At 38.7% G+C, this 25,953-nt stretch overlaps 2 protein-coding genes across 5 annotated transcripts; one reads left to right on the top strand and one right to left on the bottom strand.

The window, feature by feature from the left end:
• The first annotated feature begins 2,881 nt into the window (after positions 1-2,881).
• Positions 2,882-9,164, top strand: LOC112964747 (myeloid protein 1-like). Its single transcript, XM_026063239.1, has 7 exons — positions 2,882-3,057; positions 4,236-4,365; positions 5,429-5,580; positions 6,123-6,293; positions 7,615-7,729; positions 8,227-8,378; positions 8,922-9,164. The coding sequence occupies exons 1-7, from the start codon at positions 3,012-3,014 to the stop codon at positions 9,110-9,112; spliced, it is 957 nt and encodes a 318-aa protein (XP_025919024.1). The 5' UTR covers positions 2,882-3,011; the 3' UTR covers positions 9,113-9,164.
• A 1,589-nt stretch (positions 9,165-10,753) lies between these two features.
• On the bottom strand, positions 10,754-24,725 carry LOC112964745 (F-box/LRR-repeat protein 21-like). Of its 4 annotated transcripts, XM_026063238.1 has the most exons (8): positions 24,619-24,725; positions 21,688-21,774; positions 20,043-20,183; positions 19,683-19,797; positions 16,993-17,436; positions 15,587-15,709; positions 14,566-14,737; positions 10,754-13,194 (listed from the first exon to the last, which is right to left on the bottom strand). In XM_026063238.1, the coding sequence occupies exons 5-8, from the start codon at positions 17,359-17,361 to the stop codon at positions 12,551-12,553; spliced, it is 1,308 nt and encodes a 435-aa protein (XP_025919023.1). In that variant the 5' UTR covers positions 17,362-17,436; positions 19,683-19,797; positions 20,043-20,183; positions 21,688-21,774; positions 24,619-24,725; the 3' UTR covers positions 10,754-12,550. The 4 variants fall into 4 exon arrangements, with proteins under 4 accessions (XP_025919023.1, XP_025919022.1, XP_025919020.1 ...); XM_026063237.1 differs by lacking the exon at positions 19,683-19,797 and having other exon boundaries at positions 20,043-20,223; XM_026063235.1 differs by lacking the exon at positions 19,683-19,797.
• Positions 24,726-25,953: the final 1,228 nt, after the last annotated feature.

Genomic DNA, 25,953 nt, shown 5'->3' with positions numbered 1-25,953 from the left:
AATACCAAATTGCAAACCAGTAGTCGAAGCAAAGCTTCTTCCAATTTCTCTGCACCTACAACACAGTTGTACTTCTGGTCTCTCACCTGTCGGTGTATCTGGCTTATTTTATACACAACTTTGCTTTCTCAAAAGACTTTGCAGAGAGGATTGAGGTGCAGCAGTTCCTTCCTTGTAAAACTGTGTTTTAAGACAGGTGTGCCTTGGGTAAAATTTATACAATGAGATATTTAAAACGCTACTACTGCAAACCGGCAATCTGGAGTAAAACCAGGACTAAAAAGCTGGCAGATAGAGATCATTATCGCAGAAACCATGTTTGGAGGCCCCACAACTGAGAAAGGCCGGACAACAGTCAAAAATTATTCATTTTTAAATGATTTTGTTTCTAGTAGAAAAAAAGTGCAATATCTAGCTAACTAAGCTCAGCAATACCTTGACACCTACATCCTATGAAATTCCGAACAGCCCCACTCTGGTTACACAGGATGCAGACACAGTCACGTAATGTGCACGTAGCGGTCAAACCGGGGTGCAGGTAGATCACGTTCCCCTGTTGTCTCCACTCTTAAATGATTAACCTGTCTCCTGTTACAGCTGTTGCTTAGGTTGCTTTTCATCTTTTGCAATTACACCATCCCTCTCAGATAAGGTGAATTCAACTCCCTTGACTGAAAGACGGCACACAGACTGCCTGCCTCCCTTGCTGAACAGAGCTAAAATTATTATTATTATATTACTAATATTAATATTACTATTATTATTAGGGAGTGCTTCTGTTCCTGCACGGAACCACTTTTGAAGCAGGGGTCGGAGCTCTTTCACCCACAGAGATGAGTGAGGATTGAAAATAGGTGATAGACAGTACAATAGCTGTAGAAATTTATTGCCGTACATAATATTTTTACACTGAAAGACAGTTGTAGGAGAAACTTTAAAGACTTCTGGAATTTCACAATGCTCCTTGGTAACTCAACCAATACACACAGTCTAAGATCCAACAGATTCAGAGAATTTCACTCAAATTGTGCTGAGGTCTAGTAAGGGGTGAGGGACCTGGGTCATGAAGAAATAGTAGTCTGGAGTTGGCTTTTAAGTCTCAAATCATTTCACTCTAGCGGGATGCAGGTCTCCATCTGCGCAGTTTAAGTGTCTTGAGAAATTAAAGCTAGTAAGCCTGGAAAGCTGGAAATAATAGTACGCACACGCTTCACAGCACCTCCAGCAGCCTCTCAACTTGCAGCGACTACGACTCGTTCTGGCAAGGTGGTTCTGTCACATAAGCCACCCCTGTCTTTAAGTTCAGGGTAAGCAGTGTCCCCAGATCCTGATATCCATTGAGAGCTCTTGCCAGCACCTTGTGCTATTTGGATACCTGGACTCCATTACACTGAGCAGATCAGAACAAAAAGCCCCATCAAAACTAGATAGAGGGAGCCTAACATTTTAAATGAGTATTTGGTGGCTATAAGTGAAAAACAGCAGTACTTTCTGGCAGGATGGCAGAAAAACCAGCAGGGACAAAATCACTAAAGCCACTGATAATAACCCCAGGGAGGACTGAAAGATTGGTTTGGGGCTAAATATTGGCTGTAAAAAAGCTTGGAACCATGAGCAAACGATTTGTCTCCTGCTGCCTGTTCCATGGAGTTTTCAAGAAAACAGGCTTAGAGACATTCTTTGCAAACTAGAAGGGCTGCAGAGAGACGTCTGTTTCTCCTCTGCAAAAAACCTGCAGGACTTCCAGAGGTTCCCAAAACTGGGAATACAGGATAGTTTATGTGAAAGTTCCATGACTCATTTAACTTTTTCATTAACTAAGACTTGCCCATAAAGAAAATCTAACACTTTTCTATAACTGCCACAGAAAAAACTAGAAGGAATAATTAAAAAAAAACCCCACAAAACAGTGTACTTAATAATACAGATTACTAAATGAAGATACTACTACTATTATTAATAATGCAGATACTAAATGAAACATAAAACCTAAGAAGAGGTTGAAAACCAGTGGGAGAGTGGATGTTAGCAAAGGTCTCCCACCTTTCCAGAGAATATTCTAATCACCAGATTGTGATGCATCCTGAGGTTTAGCTCTATCAGTTCCTCCTAGCTGAATTTTCCTGCTTTATATCAATGCTTAAAATCGATGATCATTCAGTCTATTGGGACACTGGAGTAAAGAGGAGGCTGTTCTTCCAGCTTTTGAGACACTGAAGGTGGCCAGTCATACAACACCAGAAGTTTAACTGCATGTCACAGCTATGCAAGTGCAACTTTGGTTGCAACTGTTTATTTTAGAACTTCAAGATAAGTTTTGATAAGCATTTTCTTCTAAAAAACTAGGGTTTCAGTCAAAAGACTTAATGAATTTAAGTCCAGACTAGCTAATAACTTCAGTTGAACAGGAAAAAAATTTTTTCCTTGCAAAAGCATCTGATTTTCTTAATTTAAGTCCATATTCATAGTAAACCAAACACCACACCATCTTGTGTTTTCTATCATTCAGTTAGAAAGCTAATGAGCATATACACCTGAGGAGGAGGTACTGGAATGAGCAATGCAGAAGGACAAACTGGTTATGCACGTGAGTGACAAGACACTACGTGGAGTTTTGCCCACCATTTCCCTCCAACTGAAGTCTCTGGACCATATTCTTCGTTCCTACCATTTTTGGCCTAAGTGTGCCCTTACTTCAGGAGGAGGAAGAAAAATTGAGAAACAGTTCAACTGGAGCTTCCTGAAATGTGGGATTGCTCTGTTTCCATCTGTTATTGTGTGCTAAGAGGCCAATTATTTTATCTTTCCCAACCAGCTCTAACAACAGTTAAGTTTGTTGACATCTTTACAGCCTAATATGGCAATACTGTCTACACAGAGGTGTAATACTTTGCTCAAGACTGATTGGCCAAAACAACGGACTTGCACTTTCTAAAGTACATAAATACCAAAGAGAGCTACTACGCGATGTCTTTGATTTGATCAAGGAACACCGGTGGAACGGCTACAAAATGTCAGCTCTCAGTCTGATCACTTTGGTCAGCTTGGTGTCCACTGGTGAGTTGAGATTACTATTTTGTATTTGTCTTTATTTTTCTCAGGCAGACACTAAGAAATCAGTGAAATTCACTCCAATATATATAATGCTAAAGCTAAGTTTTTCAATTTAGTTTTATGAAGAATTATTGTAATGTATGCTATTATAACTATTACAAAATATAAACATGGGTGTGCATTTGAAGTTAGTGTCATATCATATTGAAGCATTTAGAGAGATTTCATGAAAAGCAAAAAAGGGAAAGTAGTTTAACTTATTTCACAAACTAGGATTAAAAATATGCAATTATAGCTTTGCTTTGTTTCTAGAGAATGTACCTTAAAATTAAAGACATAAGACGTCTAGGAGAGTGATCAGATCTATGTAACAGGTTCTATGATGTTCTTATATATATATATACATTTTGTGAAATTCTAACAACCCATGAACCATTCTCTACAAAGAATGGACATCAGCACCAGCATGAATGGTCAGGAAACCAGTACTGTGTTGCATGGGTAAGAATATTACTACAGTAAATCCACATCTTTTAGATATTAGATTCAGACTGACAAGCTTGGACATGTTTCTATTCCCAGCATTAACAAATATGTAGTGGAATTCTTTGGTGGAGTTGAAAGGAATACTTTCACTCATTTTTATAAATTTAACTACTACTTCACTGCTATTTAGCATTTTGGCAACTTGTCATCTTATTCCTCACACATGTTCAGATTCAGAGGTTGCTGTTATCTTCCATTATCCTATGTCCTTTCCCCATATGCCTAGCACTGGAAAACTCTAAACACACCCATTCTTGCTGCTTAGAGAGGAGCTCTACCTGCTGTGACTATCTTGAAGAAAATAAATATTTAAAGTGAGACAGCTTGACACAGGACTTGATGCAAAGTGTATTCCAATGAATGATCCAGGTTGGGGGAATAAGGGATACTAGATTTCAGTCATGGAATTTAGGGATAGAAGGATAAAAATCCCACAACCATGTTAACATGCAATTAAAGAGAAAGCTGTATTCCATGGAACAGAGACAGAGTAGCAGAGGTGACATGCAATGGAAGAGCCATGACATTTATCTTCTACTTTAAGCACATTGTGTATCTTGCAGCTTAACAACTTCTATTGTATAGTACTAAGAACGTGGTTCAATTTTCCCTATTTTCCTCTTTTGCTCATAAAGTTTTTGCCAAGCAGTGGGATGCGCACCCACCCCAACAACACAGACACTGGGCACAGATATGCAGTGGGAATCCTACCAACAAAATCCGAGGCTGTGATAGATACGGCTGTGGCGGTTATGGCGCTGACAGGTAAAACAGGGGGGTATTGGGAGTTTGCAGAAAAGTTTGTTGCTGCTTTTCTAAATCAAACCAGAGAAACTTTGTAGAGTTTAACCACCCTTTAAAAAAAAAATCAAAGGTTTGCTGCCATTTTGTCTTCTTTCACCAGGATCTAAGACCAATACACAAAAACACTGGTGACATCTTTCTAGCAATCATTAGCATTATTTTACCCATTATGCTAAGAATGACAGAATACTATTGTCTATAGGACCTGTCCTTACCCCTTTTGGAGACCTTACTCAGAAATCTCACTGAAGTTCATTAATGTCACTTCTGCTGAGGGATGCACGGGTGAAGAAGCCAAACCACTACATGAATTAGCAGCCAGATTTTTGATGTCACACACTACTACTACAGACCAGAATCAAAAAAGCACCAAGTAGTAAAGGAAATGGAAAGTATTGCAAGAACTGGCATCATTTATTCTTGTTGTTCATAGACTAGATACTTGACATACACCCACAGAACTTACATGAAGCCAACTGGACTAATTTACACAGGCTAAAGATCTGCCAGCATCATTGTCTGTAAGTAGGCACCTCATAACAGAGCAGGTTATAGTACTTCCCTGAAAGATGCTTTTATATGCAGAATGACTTCTGCCTTCCTCGCATTTTCCTCTCTTCTCCTCCCTTCAAGGCCCATAAAAAGTGCCCATCTTCAATATTCAACTTTTGAATTTCTAAATGAAAAAATCCCAACATAAGATTCTATTTTACACTGGCACAGATATATGTGTGTGTAGAACAAAGGTACTTTTATATAACTGTTTGAAGTATTCCATGAATACAGGAAAGTTAAAAATGTGCTTAAAATTTGAAATCTTATCTTCTTTTAAACTAGGTCAGATTAATACGAACAATTTTCAATAATTACAGATGGATTGAAGCCACTATTTTTTCCAACTTCCTTGCAGATGTAAAAGTTTAAATTGTTATACAAGCTTCAGATCTTGCAGTGTGCTAACTGATCTATCTATATACAGTGTGAGGCCTGACAGAGACTTCACTAATCACATATTTGTTTTCAGACACAGTGGTAAAGGAAAGCACGTGGGTGTGGATGTCATCTGTGCTGATGGAGCAAGAGTGTATGCTCCCTTTTCTGGCCAGCTCTCTGGACCCATTAAATTCTTTCATAATGGAAATGCCATTGATGATGGAGTCCAAATCAGAGGATCAGGCAAGTAATAACAGCAGACGTGTTTTTAAGCGCCCACAAGTAATCATTTTATTTACCTGAGTAAGATATTTCTGTAGCTCTTCAAGTCAAGCAAACTGTCATTTACTCTCATGTCTCTCTAGTTCCTGCATTTAAATACAACTACAGTCCTGCTCACAAACATCACAAGTCATCACTAGCAGGAAATGCAGTCCTTTTCCTTTGCTTTTCTTGGAGAGAAGAGGGAGTTGAAAAACAGGTAGCAAAGAAAACCAATTACCCCCCAAAATTAAAAAAAGGAAACAGTAAAAGTATCAGTAATATGCCCTCAATTTTGCTGAGAGGATGCTTACTGTCCCTATTTTCTAACCCTCTTTTTCTCTTTCCCCTTTTCCATAAGCAATCCAGAGAATTTTGATTTCAGGATTGTTAGTATCTTTACTGTATTTCTGCTTCATCATTGCAATCTCCAGCAAGAGGCCAGCATGGAAGATCTCTTGTACCCCACAAGAACAGATGTAGTTGATGTTTCCTGACTTCACTTCCTCTCCTACCTCCTACAGGTTACTGCGTAAAACTCATCTGTATTCACCCTATCAGATACCAAGGCACCATCCAGAGGGGGCAAGAACTCGGAAGAATGCTGCCAATGCAGAGAGTATTTCCTGGCATTGTGTCTCACATCCATGTTGAGAACTGTGACCGCTCTGATCCTACTGATCTACTTAAACCTGGTAAGAGCGGGGGGAAGAAAAAAAAAAAAAAAGGTATAATGAATGAAAGTATACTTAATTCAAGATAAGAACATGAGCATTTAAAAGCAAGATTCTCCTCTGTCTTAGGCTCTAATAGCAACATCCAAGAGAAAGCAAGTGTGCTTTATACATACAGCATAATAGGACTGTAGACAGTATTAAAGACAGGAGCTACATGTATCAGCTTATCAGTTGTAGTCATCCCCCTTCTCCAAACTGAGTCAGACACTTCTGTTTGTATTCTTTTAACTACTAGCAATGTTTTCGGTATTGCATTTTAGCTAGCTTATGAATTAGGAATTGCTGTCTTTACTGAATTGCATAGGTCTTGAGGGTAAATTTCCAAAGAGGAGCAGCGTTACCTCTCCATCAGCATGGCCACAGGAAATAGCCGATACAGGAATACATCCCCCATTTAATACACAGACATATGGTATGAAGACATTACAGGACAATTCAGTTTCTGAAACACACTCGATTCCAAACACTGCTGTTCACAGTGACTTGAAGATCAGCAATAAGTATCCACTATATTAATTAAGGTCACAGTTTAGAGAAATGAACATTCTAGAGGAGAAAGTTCTGATCTTCTCTAGTTTAACATTACTCATTTACATAGCAATAACACTTTTGCAAGGAGCAAATCCCCAGCTCTCCACACTGACTGGCTTCAAAGTCTACACCAATAAACTTGGAAGTTTCTTTACATGCAAGCTACTGTCAATTTACAGATGGAGTAATAATCTCTTGAGCAGAGTTCTGTTCTGAATAGGTCAATCTGATGGAAAGGTAAGACCCACAATCTTCTGCAGATCCTGACCGTATATTCCAGTTTCAACACTGAATAATATCAAGTCCTTGATTAACAGCAATGCTATCCTCAGCTTTTAGGATGATCCTTTACAAATACAAGTTTAAAGATTTTGGTAGTAATGTAGAATAACACTTGAGGACTGAAGTGCCATTAGGCTGGACTTAAAAACAGAGCTCAGTTTTTTTGTAAAGAGATTACACTCTAGGAAACATGATAATCCCTTTGAATTTCTCTCTTTAAAGAATGTTCCTTAAATTAGATAGCTCTATATGATGAAACAATAAAATCTAGTCTTGGATGTACATTCTACTTATACTTCCAAAGGGGTGACAAATTCTGTGGAAGATATCAACAATTCCAGTATGTTTCTACTTAACTAAAATGAAAACATAGTATTCACAAATGTGCATCAGAACCCAGGAGTTGCATCAGAACAAACAGAACCCAGAAGATAATTTTGATTTCTTGTGTCTCTGTATTTCAAAGATGTTTCACCATTTCCACAACAAGATCAATACTGGGCTACACTATGTTCTGGGAATATTGCAAACGAGATAAGAGGGTGTGATAAATACGGCTGTGGATACTACGGAGCTCCAAGGTACTGTAATTAGCACGAGTTTGTTGCCACTCCATTGAAATAGAATTTAAGTATGATTAAACCCATTTTGAAATATAACTTTGAAGGCTGAGGTTGAAAAGTAGGAAACATTTTCACTATAAGGGTGATGCAGCACCAAAACAGGCTGTCCATGAAAGTCATAAAATCCGTCTTGGAGTTTTTTTTTAATGACTCAGCTAGACAAAGCCATGGCTGACCTGAGCTAGTGCTGGGAACAGCACTGACTCAGGTGGAAGGCTGGGCTAGATGAGCTCCAGAGGTACCTTCCAATCAACATTTCTGCTACTCTACAGTTCTATTTAAAGGCTTGTAAGAAACATTGTTTCTCAATTCACAGAACTGCAAATCTAACAATACAGATCATAAATCCTACAGGGCATTACATAATCTGCACTTTAATAAAAATATGATTTAGATTCTTCAGTCACAGTCTGCTTTGCCAACACTGTCTTACTACTAACATAACCTTTTTTCAGACGCAATGGTAAAGGAAAGCACATAGGTGTGGATGTCATCTGTGCTGACGGAGCAACAGTCTATGCTCCCTTTTCCGGCCAGCTCTCTGGACCCATTAAAATCTTTCATAATGGAAATGCCATTGATGATGGAGTCCAAATCAGTGGATCAGGTAAACAGCTATTTTTCATTTAGTTTTTCTATCTTAATTTCCCGTAGGATGTGTCCCCTTGCACCTAACTAAGCAGTGAAGCAAAGTGTGTTTTGAGACACAGCATCTTCTATCCATTTGCATTCAGAACTTTTTGCTGCTATGTTAGAATCCAAATGTAGGACACCCACTCTTAAACATAACTAGGCAAGCTCTCATTTTCAGGACCTATTATTTATTCTTCTCTCTGCAAGTACTGAGGTTGGGACCAAAACTGCAGGAAAAAAACAAAAATAGTTTTTAAAGAGATAGGATGTTTTAGAGGAGTTTTGCTTGATTCTGTATAAAGTCTTCAAGCTCTTCTCTTTCCTAAACCAAGAATCCCCATCCTCACTCCACCTCCTTCCCATTTTCCCTCCTTCAGCAATCCAGCAACTCTGACTACTGTTTTTATTTTCAATGACCACAGTGTTTGGCTATTTTCATTATCTCCCCTACTGCTACTCCCCCACCCCCCAAAAAAGCTTTATCAGACATTTGGATTTTTTCTCTTGTTTTTACCAGGTTTCTGCGTAAAACTGCTCTGTATCCATCCCATTAGATACAGCGGTAGAATTGCTAAGGGGCAAGTCCTTGGGAGAATGCTCCCAATGCAAAGAGTATTTCCTGGTATCACATCTCATATTCACGTTGAGAACTGCGATCGCTCAGATCCTACTAAAAATCTCGAAAGGGGGAAAGGAAAAAAAATATAAAATGGAAGTGTAGTAAATTCAAAATAAATTCATCTCAGCATCCAAAAGTTGTTTTTCTTCTCATGTGGACAGTCTACCTTAATGGATGACGGGAAAAGGAATTTTTTACCCAGAATAAATAAAAAAAATACAACAGTTTACATTACTATTGATTCAATATTTTGGGTTTTATATAATATTGCAAGGCCCTAACATTAATATATGTTCCAGGTACCATCTGGGTAACCTTTTATAGTACCAGTAGCTGTTGTTAACATTGTATTTTAGGCTAATTTACAAACTTTGCATTACATCTTGGTCAACTCTGAAAAAAAGGAAATTACCATAGTTTTGAAAAGCACCTGGATTGAAGGAAGCAAGAGGGAAATTTACTGGAACACTCCAAAAGGCAAAAGAGATGCTGACTGAAGTTGTCATGCCACAGCAACTGATGTCTTTATAGGATGGCAAAAGTGACTCCAGGAAAGGAAAAGAGAAGCTTTGAGTTTTTGTTGGAATTTGCATTTACAGGAGAACCTAACCAGGAAATTAGCAACAACTATTTAAGCCCTCACAGGGAGTCAGAAAAGTCAACAAGTCCAGAGAAGAGCTCAGCCCTTGTGGCAGAAAAGCTGCATTACTGTTAACTTCTCACTACAACTTGTATTTTTTAGTGACCCTACAAATCTCTGGCATATCAGGTGCCCATTCTGTACTTTCCTCTGATTATTTTAGTTCCTTTGACACCAAACTGCATCCCAGTGTTATACACTGAAGGCATGGGGGTTTAGAAAGCCTTCTCAGGCCAGTGAAGCTAGGAAAAGCCTAACAAATAGACAAAATGTATTAGCTAGGATATGGTAGAGCTCTGCAGTACAGGCTGCTCAAGGAATAATAGGAAAGTGAAGAGAAGAGGCAGCTATCCAAAGGTTTCTTGCCAAATGTATCACCTCTACTGCAGTCATTCAGAAAGACCTACTTAGGAAGGAAAAGCAGAACTTTATACAGGCCAGTGTTCTGACACTTATTCCTAAAGGACAATGTACTTACCGTAACAGCAGCACATGATATTAAAAACAAATCTAATAAAAATCACTAAAACTATAAAATGCAACATTAATATAATGCCAGAAGTTACCTTTCAGTTAGAACAGAAGTGACTTTTAGCAACAGTAAATTGCATGAGAATTTTGATGGTAACAGCAGAAACAAAACTGGCAACACTAATAAATGCAGGCCCATTTTGCCAGAACCTTCAACCTGGAGCAAGCTATCATTTGTGGCTTCACAGAACAGCCGCTTTAGTAACAGAGGGACAGAGAAAAGGATTCAAACAAGCATTTACAGTTTTCTCCTGTACTACATTTGTTTATAGTCACTAGTGCTTCATTAAAAGTATTAAGTAGGCTAGAGAGACATGAAGGACTCTAGATCTAACTTGTCAACATCATCTGTAAGATTTGTCCAAGTTCTCTTTTTCAATTTCAGCACATCAAAATATCCTAGAGTTTGCAACATGAATGTGGAAGGACAATGATTAACTTCCTACAATCCAAGAGTCAACCAGTCCTACTGCCCTTCCCCCAGTCTGTCAAGTATATGGTTTCTAACATAGGACAGAACCCTGCCTAGAGGGGTGATGTACAGTGGAACAGACAGGGATCTATTATCAGTGCATATATTAGATCAGTTTATTAAGTTTACAAATATAACAAAGCACATATCTTAAACAAAATACTGTCTGGAAATATTTCAGTTTTCTGTTCAAAAAGTAAATCATAACCCCCTTGATTATGGAAGCAAGTGCTTGGCTAATAAGTGCTAGTAACCAGTCAGCTGCCCCTTCCCTCCCCCCCCCCCCCCCCAAATTGTGCAGCAAGCAAAAATGCATTACTGATTCAGACATGCATCATCTTCTTACTTAATTGCTTTAGCTCATAGTTGTGAACAAGTAATAGAACCATTCTGTCCAAGATAATGGCAGTTTTAGACAACCCACAGCAGTTATTTTTGCAGAAAAGAAGTTTAACTGTGGAAGAAACTATCTGACATTATATCTAATGTGACAAATATCACTATTCATCAAATGTACACATCTCATTACAAACAGGAGGATAGACCAACTACAGCAAGAAAATAATTCCAGTAATATTTGTATACAATGCATTTTAGTTTACAGTGTGCAAAATATCACAAATATATGTACTCTAGTTTGCATCAACTCCCCCTTCCTTTCCACTGCCCACAAGCAAGGAATAGAACCTTTCTCCTCAAAAAAAGAATTACAAGCGACAAGTACTAAACATTCGTATAATCCTTCCTGAACCAAAAATTTCAGGAACCAGCAATACATGCTCTAGGAATCAGGGCTCACAGTACAGTTCTGTGAGAACTGTGGCAAAGTTACTGTGGCCAACTCAGGCAAAGCTACTACAGATCACTGTGGCCTCTAAATGGCAAAGTTTTGAAAGTGCTCTAAACCCTTGATTCCAGGTAGAAAGTGACTGAAGACCATGGTTTTCCTTTCAAACCTTCCTTTTAACTGGCCATTTTTATGAAATCCTTCTAATCTCTTAATGGAAGCGTGGAATGGCATTCAGACATCAACTTTCATAATCAAAGACTTGAACTCTCTCAAACACAAAAGCTATTCCTTTCATTCTGGCAGTTTCCAAAATGCTTTGCCATTGATCCAAGCAATCAACCTAGATTCAAACTTTTAAATTCATTAATTTTAACAAGGTCTCTTTCCCATCCACTTAAGTGCATAAGATAGAAAAACAACATACTCTATAACACTGTCTCTAAAATTTAGCTAATCTTATAAAGTGACTTAAAGTGCAATTTAAAAACAGAAGGGTTTTGGAGGCATAAACTTATTACTTATCACACCACTTTAATGTACTGACATTAAGTGGGTTTAAGCTAAAGTAAAATATTTACACTAGTCCAGGTTACTCAAATATAAAGTATAAGCCTTTACACTTACAGCAAGAATACTTTCAAAATCTCCTGCATAAAACATCATTGCAAACAATACAGTTTTCCTGAACTCCAAGTTTTATCCAGCTCCCCAGAAGCAAGATTTGCTCAAGGAGGAAAGTTTCTTTAGTCATCTTCTGATTACATCAGAATGACTAAGCAAAAGACACACAAAAAAAGTTTAACTTGAACGGAACAATTAAACTGAAGCTAAATCAGAGCAGCCTAATTTAACTGGAGTAAAAAAGCACCTGTAAACCATGGACATACTTTCAAGAGTGTCTACTGTTAAGTACACTTAATTTCTATTTCACTATACCAGGAACATTCTTGAATGATTTACTGTTACCTCACTATAGGTTCTCAAGGAAGAGAAACTGTAATCTGTAAATAGGTTTCATATTTCATTTTCAAGTTCCTTATTTGCATAGAAAGCAACACCCTGATTCTATCAGTTTATCCGCAGATGTAGACAGTTCACCATGTTGGCATCATATCAGGAAACCACATTCTTCCAAGGTGCTTGGAGACTTCAGAATGAAGTTGATCTAAGTTATAATCGTTATCTGGAATCAATACCTCCTCCATTATAGAAAGCTGGGTGAGCCTGCCTCCACACATCTTTACAAATTCAATAAAACCCCTACAAGTTACTTCACATTCACCAAGACCCATTGCTGTTAAGTTCTTACAGCGCTCAGCAATCCGAATAAGTTCATCATCCAAAGGCTGAAGTCCATTAGCACACACAACCAGCTCAATTAACCTTGGGCAATTCATGCCAATGCGACCTAACATTGCTTTGCTTACTGCACGACCAAAGTAAAGGTGTGTAACAGGGGTCTCCTCTCTGAAGAAAGCATCAAATTCTTCTTCATATAAGAAGAAATACATCACAATGTTGACTTTGGGGGAGTGTTTAACAAGAGCATCCCAGCTTTGCTTTTTAATAGTATGAAATTCAACTTGTCCAGGATTTTCACTCACAACGTCTATCCGAAGGTGTTCAAGATCAACATGTTTTTCACTTGAAAGAGCCAGCAGCAGTTCATCACTTAAAATGTAGTAGTTCAAAGCCAGCTCCTTAAGTCCATGACACTGATCAGCAACACAAAGAATTCCTGAGAAATAAAAAAATTACTTTGTTAAATAAGAAGTGAATATAACCAAACAGAATTATCTATTGTAACACTTGAGCAAGCGCTAAGTTTACTGGCTTGAGTATTCATGCTCATATCCAAAACCTAAAGTGTGACAAAGTTCTAAATATCTACACCCTTTCACATGTTTTGGCCATAAATACTTATCAGTAAGAAAAACAGGCCTAACCAGTCACATTAATCTTAAGTCTGCGTTATCTTTGTGGCACTCTGTCCTTCCTGTGCAGAGTTTCCTCAGCTTTGAAGAAGCAACTGACACCAGGTAAGATCCAACTGATGTTTCCACTTCCTTTCCCCAAAGCTCCTTCCGTCAGCATCCATCTAATCATTCCATTTAAATGACCACCAGCAACAGAGTTTAAGAGCTGTGCTAGACTGAAGCCTTCTCTGAATTAAGACATACATAACAGAACTGTTCTTAATCCGTTTGAACACAAAATACACAGATTTAATCACTTTTTGTGGACTCTGGATAAAAATGTAGAAGAGAAATTAGACTGGGGTTTTTCTTTCCCTAGCTCCAGAGTTTCAGGAGAAATTTAAGTCAAGGGACCCAAAGGCCCTCTGAACTGTCAGGCAAGCCTGCACTTTCAATTACCCTTGAAGGGAGTGAGCCCTTTACCAACCAGTGCTAAAACAAAAAGAGTTTGTACTACCAGCTCTGGACACAGGAGGGCATTGCAGAAACTGAAAAGCCCTTTGGTCTTATTTTACTAAATTTTAAAATTTGTACATTCCCACATTTCTGTAATACAGCTTCAAAGTATTAACATTTTTTTTGAATAAATTTAACTCACAGCATCTTACAAAACAGTTAAAGGCAACTACGTTCACCTTCTTTATCCCAGCAGGCAGTAGTTGATTTATGGGTTGGCAATTTTGTGTTTGTTTTCCCACAAAACACCAGTTGACTAAGTTTACAAAGATGCACACATTAAGCAGCTGACACTTACTTTTAGGCAAAACTTGCAATGACTATTAAGGCCTTGGTACCTACATTAAAGGCATGCACTAATTTTGGAGGCTTTTTCTTCTCAAACTTATTATCAGAGGTAATAGAACAGCTGAGAAGAATGCAAAAAGAATCTCCAGGACTTCTAGAAGATGCAGTGAAGGGAGAAGAACCTCCACCTTGATTACTCCAGTTCATTCAAAGACATTTTTCTTCTTTCCTTCTAACTTTACAAACAGCCAAGATTAGGTCAACGAAAGGCCTATGCTAAAAGACTCAGAAGAACATGGAAAATTATATGGCTAACTCATTTCAAACCTAATCCTGACTATTGTTTCCTACTGCTTCACTACTACATTTCGTATATATTCACTACTCACCAGCAGGTGATACATGAGGACAACTGCTCATTTTTAGCAGTTTTAGAGTATTGCTATTGTTAGCGACAAGAACCTTCAAGGAAGGATCATCAACTGGTGTGTCATCTATCTTGATTGATGATAATGACTTGGAGTTTACAAAAACCACTGTCAGTGCTGAAGCAAAATGAGCCTGTTTAAAAAAATGCAGGAGAAAAAAAAACCTTATGAAAAAGATAAGCCAAACTTTTGCATCCAAAAAGAACCTTAGGTTTTGCATGTAGAGAAAGTACAAGAGTAATCACTTCTTAGGGATCCCCTTTCTTGTGTAATGAAGCAATGCTTACTTGAACATTAACAGAGATAATCTTTTCTATGTTTTAAAAAAAATGCTGCTACATTTGACAAAAATAATAAAATCTACTTTATATTCAGTAGTTAACTCATCCAGCCTTATTTCCTTCTTTAATAAAACTGGTAAGTGTACATAATGATGAGCCTGAGGTATCTAGGATTTAACTGCAAGAAAAAAGGCAATGACATTTATTTTATTTTCCAGAGAATAACTCTGCTGTGACCTACAGAGCCAAGGAAAAAAAAAAAAAAAAAAAAAAAACCTCATCAGTATGCTGGAACTTGCAATCACTGTATCTTTTAATCTGGAAATTAGAAGGATCAAGTCTTCTAAACAGTTTCACTTCTCTATGCTGTGAAGTTATCAGTACTAGTAAATTTAATGAACAGAACCTAAATTTAACTATTTCCTCATATGAATGGATGCCACAAATTACAGAAGACAGACCAATAAATATAGATGGCTTTATTAAAAAAAAAAAAATCAGTATCAACTGAGTAACAGTTCTCTCAAGACTATAAAATCAACATCAAATACTTTCCTACATAAGCATAACTTTAAGAAAAAGCTAGATAATAATAATAATAATAATAATGGTTAAAGTAGTTTTAAGAGTGAATAAATATTTTGCTGAAAAAAAATCATTTCTGAATCTACTTGTTAAAAATACAGTTTGTAGGACACTACCTTAGAGACATTCATGAAGCTTGGTTTTGCCGTAGAAATCAAACCCAGTGTCTTGATAGAACAGTTCACCAGCTGAGAAAGGATGTCACAGGCTGCTTCTGCTGACTCAGTACTACTATCAACCTATAAAAGCAATTTAAGAATCATGAAGTCATTCTGTATTACTATTTAGAAAACTTAACAGCGTCATGAATACCAAGGACTGCAAGCACCACAGCCTGTACTGCACCAGATTTCATTTGCCACCAGGACAAAAAGCAACATTAATTAGAAATTTCCTGACAAAAAAAAGTTAACGAGAAGTATTTTTTAAACTATCATACTATCAGAAAGTACTCCAGAGTATGACCGATAGGTATTTCTGATACGGACAGCTTAAACCTAGGCCTTCTCTTTGAAGAACCTCATGCCCATGTTTCCTCCTAAATAACAGGCATAATTGGTATTGGCATTATGATATACAGTGGTATGCCATGTGTGCGTGTATGCGCGCACGCACTAACTCTAGACATTTAGAGCAGAAAAAGACTTAGCAAAGCCTAGATACAAGGCAAACTAATTCATGTTACTTCAGGGACAATAGCTTAGCATCTTTAATAATGAGCTGAAGATTCCCAATGCATCCGTAAGCCTGATGGCTAACTTTGGACAAACCACTATTCCATCTCACCTTCCTTAATAACTGATTAACCCTGTACTGCTATGCAACCAAATCACAAGATCTCCAAATCCAAAGAAGTTCAGTGACAGTGCTGAGAAAGAGCTTCTGATTTTAATTCTAGCTTTAAAATCATTCCCTTCTACAACTTTCCCTTCACAGCTTAGAACTATAAATTCCTCTAAGGAGGAGTGATTGCAACAAGTTAACAAAACATCTGCAATTCCAGCTGTAGTCTTGTCAGATAAACTGTTAGTGAACTGTATCAGGTGTTCAAATGAAGGAAGACTGAATTAACGTAATCCTTTGACTATAAACATAGCTGCCATTTAAAAATATTTACTATTACTTCATAATGTCCTTACATGTCAAGCGACTGAATTATAAATACACAGTCTCCTTCTTCCTTGCACATACTTTTGCACAACAGGCTTCTGAAATTTCAGGACATTCTTCACTGTATAGCCCACGAGTAAAAATATTCCTCACACATAGAAGAATTTAAGGAAATAAGTTTATTTGCAGATTAATCTGTTGATTAACTGCCACTCACACTGGATTCACAATATATAAACTCCACAGCATACATTCTGAAAACATGTCATGCCATCTTCAGCACAGTATCACATAATGTTAATTCTTTCTTTACTGTGTAGGAACTAAACTGTAGAAGTTGGAAGGAAACAACGTGTATGCATGGAAAGAAGTTGTAGCAGCTGCATTTTTAAAAATACATTCAAGCCTTTACCTTGAAGCTGACGTACTGCAGATGATCAGCATGCCTCTTGATGATCTGCTGAATGAGATCAGGATGAGTAGACTTTAAGTAAGAAGTAGCTGGCTGGTTAAGTTCAAATTCAAACTTCCTCCAGAGATCTGGGACATGAAAAGTTTCATTCCACTTTCGACAAACAGAAGATGCCCTCGCTCGATCTACTAAAGGTAGAAACTGAAAAATACGCAGAATAACATGGTGCGGAAGGCTTCCCCAATCCGAGGCATGCAAGTTGGAGTCACCAAGCGGTGATCCACGGAAACAAGTTTTCTGTTTTTTGTTTTTCTGTAATGTTTGAGGAGCTTCATTTTCTACCACAACCTTCTGCCTAGCTCTCTTCATTGTGAATGTAATCAGCTTCAGGTACTGGAATGATCCAGTGTAGTCAAACTGTACAGGTTCAAGTGCAGATGGTCTCTTAAAAATAAAAATAAAAAAGATCAAGGGATCAAGGGAGAAATGCAGTAAGAGTTAACAAGTTAGTAAAATTTAAAATGTTACTATGCAATATGTATGTCCATATGTTGATATCCAGTACACAGACAATAGCAAGGACCTTGTTTCTCTATACCTTTTATTTTGTACAACTCAATTTGAATTAGTTTCATCTGTTAGTACTTCACAGTATATCACATACTTTTTAGGGAAAAACTATTCAACAGCAATTTAGTTTAGTAATAACAAACTACGTATGTTTAAGTTTAAACTCAGTAGACAAATTATTGAATCTACTGGCGATTTCAAAAGAAATCATCATCAACTGTGGAACCCAACTCATATTAACCTCCCTTTTCAAATAATGATGAACCTTGAACAGGCATGTCCGGAAGAGTCCAAAAGTTACGAAAAGATAACCAACATATGAAAAAGCTCTGCTTCCACACGCTGAAGCTGAGCAGTCTATTCTAGGAAAATCCTCAGCTGCCTTAACTTTCAAGTACTTGTTTCATTTTACAGTGAGTGAGGCCTCTTCTCAAAAGTCCTGCTAATTAAATGCTGAGCTACACCTTATCTCCTTCCAACCAGCCTAAAGCTACTTTTCATAGCAACCACTTATTTTTCAAGAATCAACAGAACATGTTGTCTATTTTATTCTGAACACAAAGTCTTCCAAGACAGCCCTCAGAGCATGCCTCTTCTGGATTTCTCAAGTTCTTCTAATATTATTCTTTTCAATCTTTAAGCATTAAATTAGCTAGAAAGAAATTTTACTTTAAAAAGTCATACTGGTTCTAATTCTTATTCCAGCTTATTTAGTTTTTCAGAGCTATTTCCAAATCTGCACAACAGAAACAAACATTGCAATAGATGAACAACATCAGGTTAAGTTCCAAATATTCACAAATTAATTCAAACTCATGTTCATGCCATGTGTTTTATTCCACCACAGTTCTGTCCTCCAGTTTGAACTGTAGGGCTCAACTGATATATCCGAGTCTTAAGGACTGAAGAGGTGTCAGATATGCAAGTGGTAACATTCTATTTTTATGAAAAGAAAAGAAAGCATGTGCATCCATTCTTTCTTTTAAGGAGAAGCAAAGCATTTTCTTTTCTTCATTTTTTTATTATTATTATCTAAAGCTTTTCATAAAAGTTTTTCTTTAAAATAAAAGAAAGCACATGCATATGAGTGGAAAAGAACAACCTAGCTAATAACTCGGGAGCTGTCTGACCAGCTTCACTACTGTTTGCTCTCTTGAAAAAGCATCCAGCCACCACAGAATTTATTCCAGCAGTCTTCAGAAATCTTTACCTTAGTCTTTTAAATGTTTCACTTATGACAGAAACATGTAATATATGCAGAAGGTTAAACTAGTGACACTCTTCAAATTATTTTTAAAACCTGAACTTCTCCTTCCCTGAATAGACATGTGTGCTTTACATAACAAGTGGGAAAATGATTAAGTCAAAGAGAATTAATAGTAGTATGTACATTCCAATACATTCCATTCCAAAGCAAAGTAGTATTTGTAATCAATTACTAATGACTATTGTACTAATTGTACTAGTACTAATTGTACTAGCATTACTAATGTAATGAAGATGCAAGCTCAGTATGAGCTCAGTATAAAAAAACGTTTTGGACCATTTTATCAGATTATTATCTACATGACCACATTTTATGACTTTTCAAAACTTTACTTCCATCTTTAGCACAATGAACAGGCACTCCACTGCATTATGTATTAATTGGTGGATGTATTAATTAACCACATAGAACTCTCTCTTCATATTGCTCATAGCCTTGCTAAATTTAGCTTGGTTCAAATACCTGCTTATTTTTTCCTCCTCTCTCCTTAGGCTGCATTAAAAATTTTGCTGTCTCCTAAAAAACAAAGTCCAGCATAAAAAAAAAAAAGTAAAATAAAACAAATGCTGTTGTCTGAGAAGCATCTCTGGTTTTGCTATTTTCATGCAAATCTGCAACATTTCAGTAAAATGCAAGTATCTGGAAAAAGGGAAATTTTCACTTTTCCATTTGAAACTTATTTGAGCTTCACGGGTGCTACTCTGACCCCTACAAACAAATTCTGACATCCGACAGCTACCAGAAAGAAAGGACACAAAAGTCTACCCTGCAGACTAAGTTGTAGACAAGACGTAGCATATCCATTTCAGAAACATCAAGAGATGAGACAAGACACACACAGCATATGTAATACCTAGGCTGCTGTTGATGAAAGTGGCCATATCTTGTCCTTGCTGCTATATCCCATCAGAACAGACAACTTCAGAATTTGTCTATTTTTCAGTATTCTATATTGCAGAATTTTAAACCTAACAAAATGAGGTTATATGACTCATTGTGGGAAAATAATTCAGAAAAAAAGGTTCCATTGGTTATGTATCACAGAAAGTTTTAACCAAACATGAAGCCCTAATATTTACTGTGTAAACGAGAATGCTTAAAATTTAAACTAAGAGGAATGTGTATCTTAAAACACAACTGAAGTTAACTAAATAATAGTTCCACGTGATATAATCAAGGCAGTACTGAATGAGAGGTGTACATGCACACATACCTCCAAAGAATGTGGAAGTTCCTGTCAAGTTACCAGCACCTGTCTGGTGTCTGACCATCCATCCCACTGATGAGTCATCCTGTATGTGTGCACGGATTCCTTAACCAGAAGGCAGAGAGCGGTCCCAGAGGATGAACTGACCTGTGAAGTCATCGACCAAAGAAAAGCTCTTCTGCAAATTCTGGGAGACCCATAGAGGGACTAAGCTCAGTTTTGGAAACAAGACCGAGATGACTAAAACTCTCTATGCTGTAAGTCAGACATATAAGTAGAACAACAGAACGTAACAAGCAAATCAGTTTTACCAAATGCTGTTGTCTCAGAACTATCAGCTAACTAATAGAAAGGTGAAGGTGTTCCCACAAATCTAGTTTTGGTGTTACCCACAATTTGAGTCACATCAGTACTCTTACGCAACATCAGTACAGCTTGCATTGTTATTCAAAGTAGTTATGCACCCACATAAGAAGTGTTAATTTTTTTCAGCTAACTACATACCAGTATATTAAGAAAGCTACATTGATCGAAAGATTTATATTTAAAGATATGACATCTAATATATTAAATTTAAGGACTCTCGGCTTTAAACGTTACTCAGTTTTACCAAAAAAAAAAAAGGTATGCTACTGTATCACTATAATCCCTGACAAACTAACTTGGCTAAACTCTCTCACAACTGGAAAAAATATTGATAATATATCAATATGCTCCCACAGACCAATATGAAAGGAGCTACTCTGTATTTTAGTATCAGAGAACACCTCCTTTCACTATTAATTTGGGAAAGTATACCAAAAAACTCCAAATTCAGTTACTCATTTTACAGTATTTGATGCAGTTTTAATGGAAAGCTAATAGGAACAGCAACATTCATCTAACCAAACCACGACAGGTTCGAAACTGAAAAGTAGATTTAAAAACTAAACCAAATTACTTTAGGATGTTTTCAAAGTATTGTGGTTAACCAGTAATAACACCTTTAGTAGCATCCTAATGCTGAGCTTTTAAAAAATAAAAATAAAAAAATACTGTAAGATGGAAGACATAGGAGATTGAGATTCTCCCAGCTCATAACATTTTCTTTTCTGAAAAAGTAGCCAGTTAATGTCACATTTATAATCATAAGGTTTAAAACTAGTATAGTAGAAGACAAGAGAAGCAACCCCTATCTCCTAAGAAAAAACAAAACCAAGAATTGAAATCTGTGCAAGTAATGAGGTTGCTCAGCTCACGCACATCGCAAAATTTAAGAGCTGCATAGTCACGCTTGTCTAGGATTACAAAGCTGGCATACATTGGTAACTGTGTTTGTAGATGAAATCTGGAGAAGTTTTTAAATTACTGTAGCCTTGTATTACTTGTACATTCTACAGGTACTACATATTCTTCAGTGAAATGAGCTGACTATCTCTTTGCTAACTCTGCATGGCAGGGCGCACACATATCTCAAATTCATCTGCAAAAGTGCTGTCAGTTTCTACAACATAAGGTAGGTTTATAATGAAATGTAAACAGAAAAATACATAAATTAGAGATTGTAACTGAAAAGAGCAAAACACTGAGATGTAATTTAAAGATTCAACACTGAAGTGTAGTAAGTGTAATTTAATAAACCACACAGCACACTTTGAAGCAGCTTTCTTACCTGAAGAATGCTTCCAAGTTACAATAGGAAATAAATGAATGAATAGAGGTTGCTGCTGCCATGGGGCATTCACAAGCATCTGTCCTCCTGTCCAGATAAAATGCCACAAAAATCTTTATTAGTTTAAAAAACAAACAATCCCAATAGTCCACCCCATGCAAAGATAACAGAGAAAATATGTTGGCAGCAATCAAGAGGTCAACCACTATTCCTCCCCACTTCAAAACTGGTAAATAAATAAATAAACAAATAAAGGTGCTAAGTAACCTGTTATTCCTTCATTATCTCTATCTTCCTCAGCTGCTTGCTTTAGTGAATGAGTTTGCAGCATCTTAACACAAGGCAGCTTACCCTATATTGCAAATACTATGCTATTCACAGAATTATGCAAACAGGTTAAGTTTAAAACTAAAGGAGAGTGTTGCAACAGCATTTACACTGTACTGGCCAAGAATACAATGTAAACTGTAAGAATTATTCAACATTTGCTATTGTCATTATCATTAACAGCGAAGTTTGGTAAACAACACTGCCTGTATCTACTACTGTAATCCAAAAGTCATGGAACACAGCAAGTACACTGGAATAAGCAATGTATTTTAAAACACAGCTCTGCCCTTTTCCCTTCATTGGCAATCCTGTCTATTGGCCGAGGGAACTATACGACATACAATCAAAACACAGGCACTCTCTCTTTCACCATATGGCCCAGCACCCTGCTGCCCACGGTGCCAGGAGCCGCAAGTCACCCACGCAGGACAGCCCTGGCTACACCGTTGCATTCGCTGCAGTCAGTCAACAACAAGTCACCCAGACTGCAGCCTCCTCCCTATTTAAGGGCTCCCAGGACAGCAGATGGCAATCTGTCCAACCTGGCAGGCGTATCACAAACCACCATATCAGGATTTTGCAAGACTGAAAGCCCTCTGTCTCCCTTTGTGCTATTTTCTTTTAATACTGCATGACAGAAGTTTGTGTTTCAGTGTCTTCCATTTTAAACAATCATTCAAAGTTTCATCCCTCATCATATCACTAAGGTTACTTTTATAAAAATACACCAGAAAACCTGAAATCATCATAAATAACTTTATACGCCTATCATGGTGGGGAAAAAAAAATTCTATGCAGCTATCTGTTGGAAGCTCAGGATTTTAGTATCCTTCCTAACACTGCTTAGTTTGGCTGCAAATAAAATAGTTTCTAAAATTAAACTAACATTTGAAAATTAAGAAAAGGACAGCAATATCCTTTATATTAAGAAATGTGTCAAATACAGTCTTTATTGACTTAATAGAATTATGTTGTTCAACAGCCTTCTAAATTTCATGAAGATTTGAATTGGTTACCTATAATGGCTGGATACTTCTATTAATCAGAGACTATAACTTCTGCTGTAATGAACTTCTCTTTCACAGACCTGAGACTCCCTCAGTCCAGAATTAACTAGATTAGATGTACCAGCAGTTTATACTTTCATGCCAGAGATAAAAGTAGTTCTATATATTGCATTAAAAAAAAAAAAATAGGTTACTGAAAGGTTGCTGAAAGCTCTTGATAACAAACAAAAACCAGGTGTACAGTCTACTGACACTTCCTTCAAGTGTTCAAGGCCACATGAGCCATCAAAAGCAATTCAAACAATATCAGCTAGTCTAAGCAGGAAGGTTAATAATAAAATAACAACTATCAGAAATGCAGTCAAACATAAGCTTATGTTAAAGAAACCAGTTATATTAAAAACAGTGACGTTTATGTCCAAGGTAGAGCTACCTAAACTGTAATCAAAGATAAAAAGCAGCAGCAAAGTTGCTGAAATATTTCGGAAAACTGATGAGGTTTAGCAAATCTACTCACACCCTCACTTGTGTAAATCATCAAATATTGGCACAGCAGCGTACACAGCTGCTTTCCTCTGTTAACTTCCTGACTTTCTGATTCAGTGTATTGCACAGCTGCATGTTTTTGTAAAAGAAAATCCTCACATTTGAATAGTTTTTTCCCCAACAACTATTTTACAAACAAAACCCAAGACTTATTGTACTAAATGACACTTCCGAAGCTCCACAGTTCTTTACAGAACTTCTTTTAAGGGCTCACCAATTGGTGTGTGTAGCAATAAATGTGCTTTCTACCATTTTCCCAGGAGCATTTCATCCTGACTTTAATAAGCAATGCAAGCTCTTTAGACTAAAATAATAATTAATAATAATAATAAAATAAAATCCTGTCTCTGAACATCACGCTCTGACTAAAGCTTGCAGCAACCAACAGCTTCAAAGGGCTCCTCAGCTTCGCCCTCGGCTCAGCATCACCTGTAAGGGGAAGGAGGGCACAGCTCTTCGACACACGCGTTCAGGTATAAGCCAGCCCGGCTGCTTATCCCTCCAAGGCTTGTCCGCGCCGAGACCTCCAGGTAATTTAAGTCGAGGCATTAGATCAACGTACACAGAGCACGTGAAACCCTTCTTACGGCAGCGCCCGCTGATACGCACAGCGGCTTTAACCTTATTACACCTAAACCCTCAAGAAGAGGTAATCTGCAGGGGATGAACGCGCCCCGGCGCAGGGCGCTGCCTTTTTAAGTGGATATTTACCCAAAACTTTTCTAGGGCGGGAAGAGGGAGGCGGGGCCCCCCGCGCCCCTCAGCGCCGGGCGGCGCCCGCTGCCCAGGCCGAGGCGGGCGGGAGCCGCGGCAGAGCGGGGCGGGGCGGGCGACTGTTTGTAAACGCCAAGCACGGGGGATACGTACGCGGCAGGGAGCCCGGCCGGAGCGCGGACCGGGGGCGTCCAGCCTCCCCTCTCGGCCCACACGCCCGTCCCGGGCCGCCGCCGCCGCCGCCGGGGGCCCCGCGGCCTCTCCCCCCCCCCCCCGCTCCGATCTCCACACGCTCCCTCCACACGCACGCACACCCCGTCCCGCCGCCGCTCACCGCCGCCTCCGCGAGGCTCCCTCGCACTGGCAGGGTCGAGGCGAGCCGCAGCGCCGGGCCGGAGCCGCCGCGAAGTGCCCCGCACGCTCCCCAGCGCCCTGGCCAAGCCGCAGCCCGCCGCCAGGGGAGGAGCCCCGCGGCCCAGCGCCGCTGCCACGGCGCAGGCGCCATGAGCTGCCCCCGCCCCGCGCGGCGGGGCGGCACGTGACGGCGGGCGCCATTTCGCGCCGAGGCGGGCGGGCGCCGCGTAGCTAAAATGGGCGGGGAGAGGCAGCGCGCTGCTCGCCGCGCCTGCAGGGATCCTGTCCCTCACCGTCCGCCTGCTCTCTTCCCATGTTACAGGCGCAGGGGGGGCTCTGGGCCCTCGCTGCAGGCTCAGTATCACCCACCAATTTTTCTTTTTAAACCTCGTGAATTTTCAATTGTTTCCTGTCTAGGGGCCATCTCCAGTCAAGGAAGTTGGAGATTTCCTCACAAATGGCCTGGGGAGCCAGGTTTTTGCAAGAGAGACAAGAGGGGCTTGTTTCAGCTGCATCCAGCTGAGGCTAGAGGTCTGCATCACCTTTCTAGGCAAGTTCATCAGTTTGACTGGCAGGAAGTCACACACAGGGTGTACAGGGGCAGCACCTCCTGCAGTTAGTCTGAAAAGCTCACCACCACCTCACTGAGCCATTTGCTTTCAAAGAAACCTGCAGATTTTGACTCCCAAAAGGAACCAAACTCTTTAAAGTAGCACCAGTAATTTCATATCTTAGTTTCTACAGTCTTGGACTTCAGAAGCTGCTACTGGAGTCCCAAGAACCTTTTCAGGGTGCTGTTTTACCTGGACATGGGCTTTTTCCTTGCTTCTCCCATTCCAGATGGGAATCTGGGAAATTAGATTCATGACACTGCAGAAAAGGAGTTTGGTACTTCTGGCCTGTAGCCCCAAAACTGATACAAGAGCAATAGCCACCCTTTGGGTGCCACAACATTTCTGCCTACCCCCAGCATCTGGCCATCCTAGCCTGCTCAGTCCCAACTTGAATGGAGATTGAGTACAGGTGGGTTTTACTGCTGCTGCTCAGCTAGGTATTGGCCCAAAAGGTGCCCTTTCTGAAGGGCTTGACTTTCACCATTTACTATGCATATCCTCACTGCCTACCTCTTCAAATCACTCTGCTAGGGACCAGTGAACTATATTTAGGTCATATGTCTAAATTGGAGCTGCCAAAAATGCGCCTCTAGTTTGCTACCCAGAAGCATAATAAACACAAATTCTATCTATGCAGACATACTGCATAACAGTTTTAACACTGATATTTTTGTGATTGTATTTATATTAGAATAATCCAT

Source organism: Apteryx rowi, unplaced genomic scaffold (assembly GCF_003343035.1).
Source record: "Apteryx rowi isolate R43461 unplaced genomic scaffold, aptRow1 scaffold_2, whole genome shotgun sequence".
NCBI lineage: Eukaryota > Metazoa > Chordata > Aves > Apterygiformes > Apterygidae > Apteryx > Apteryx rowi.
The sequence above is the reverse complement of the archived record's forward strand: the minus strand, read 5'-3'. Positions and strand labels throughout refer to the sequence as shown.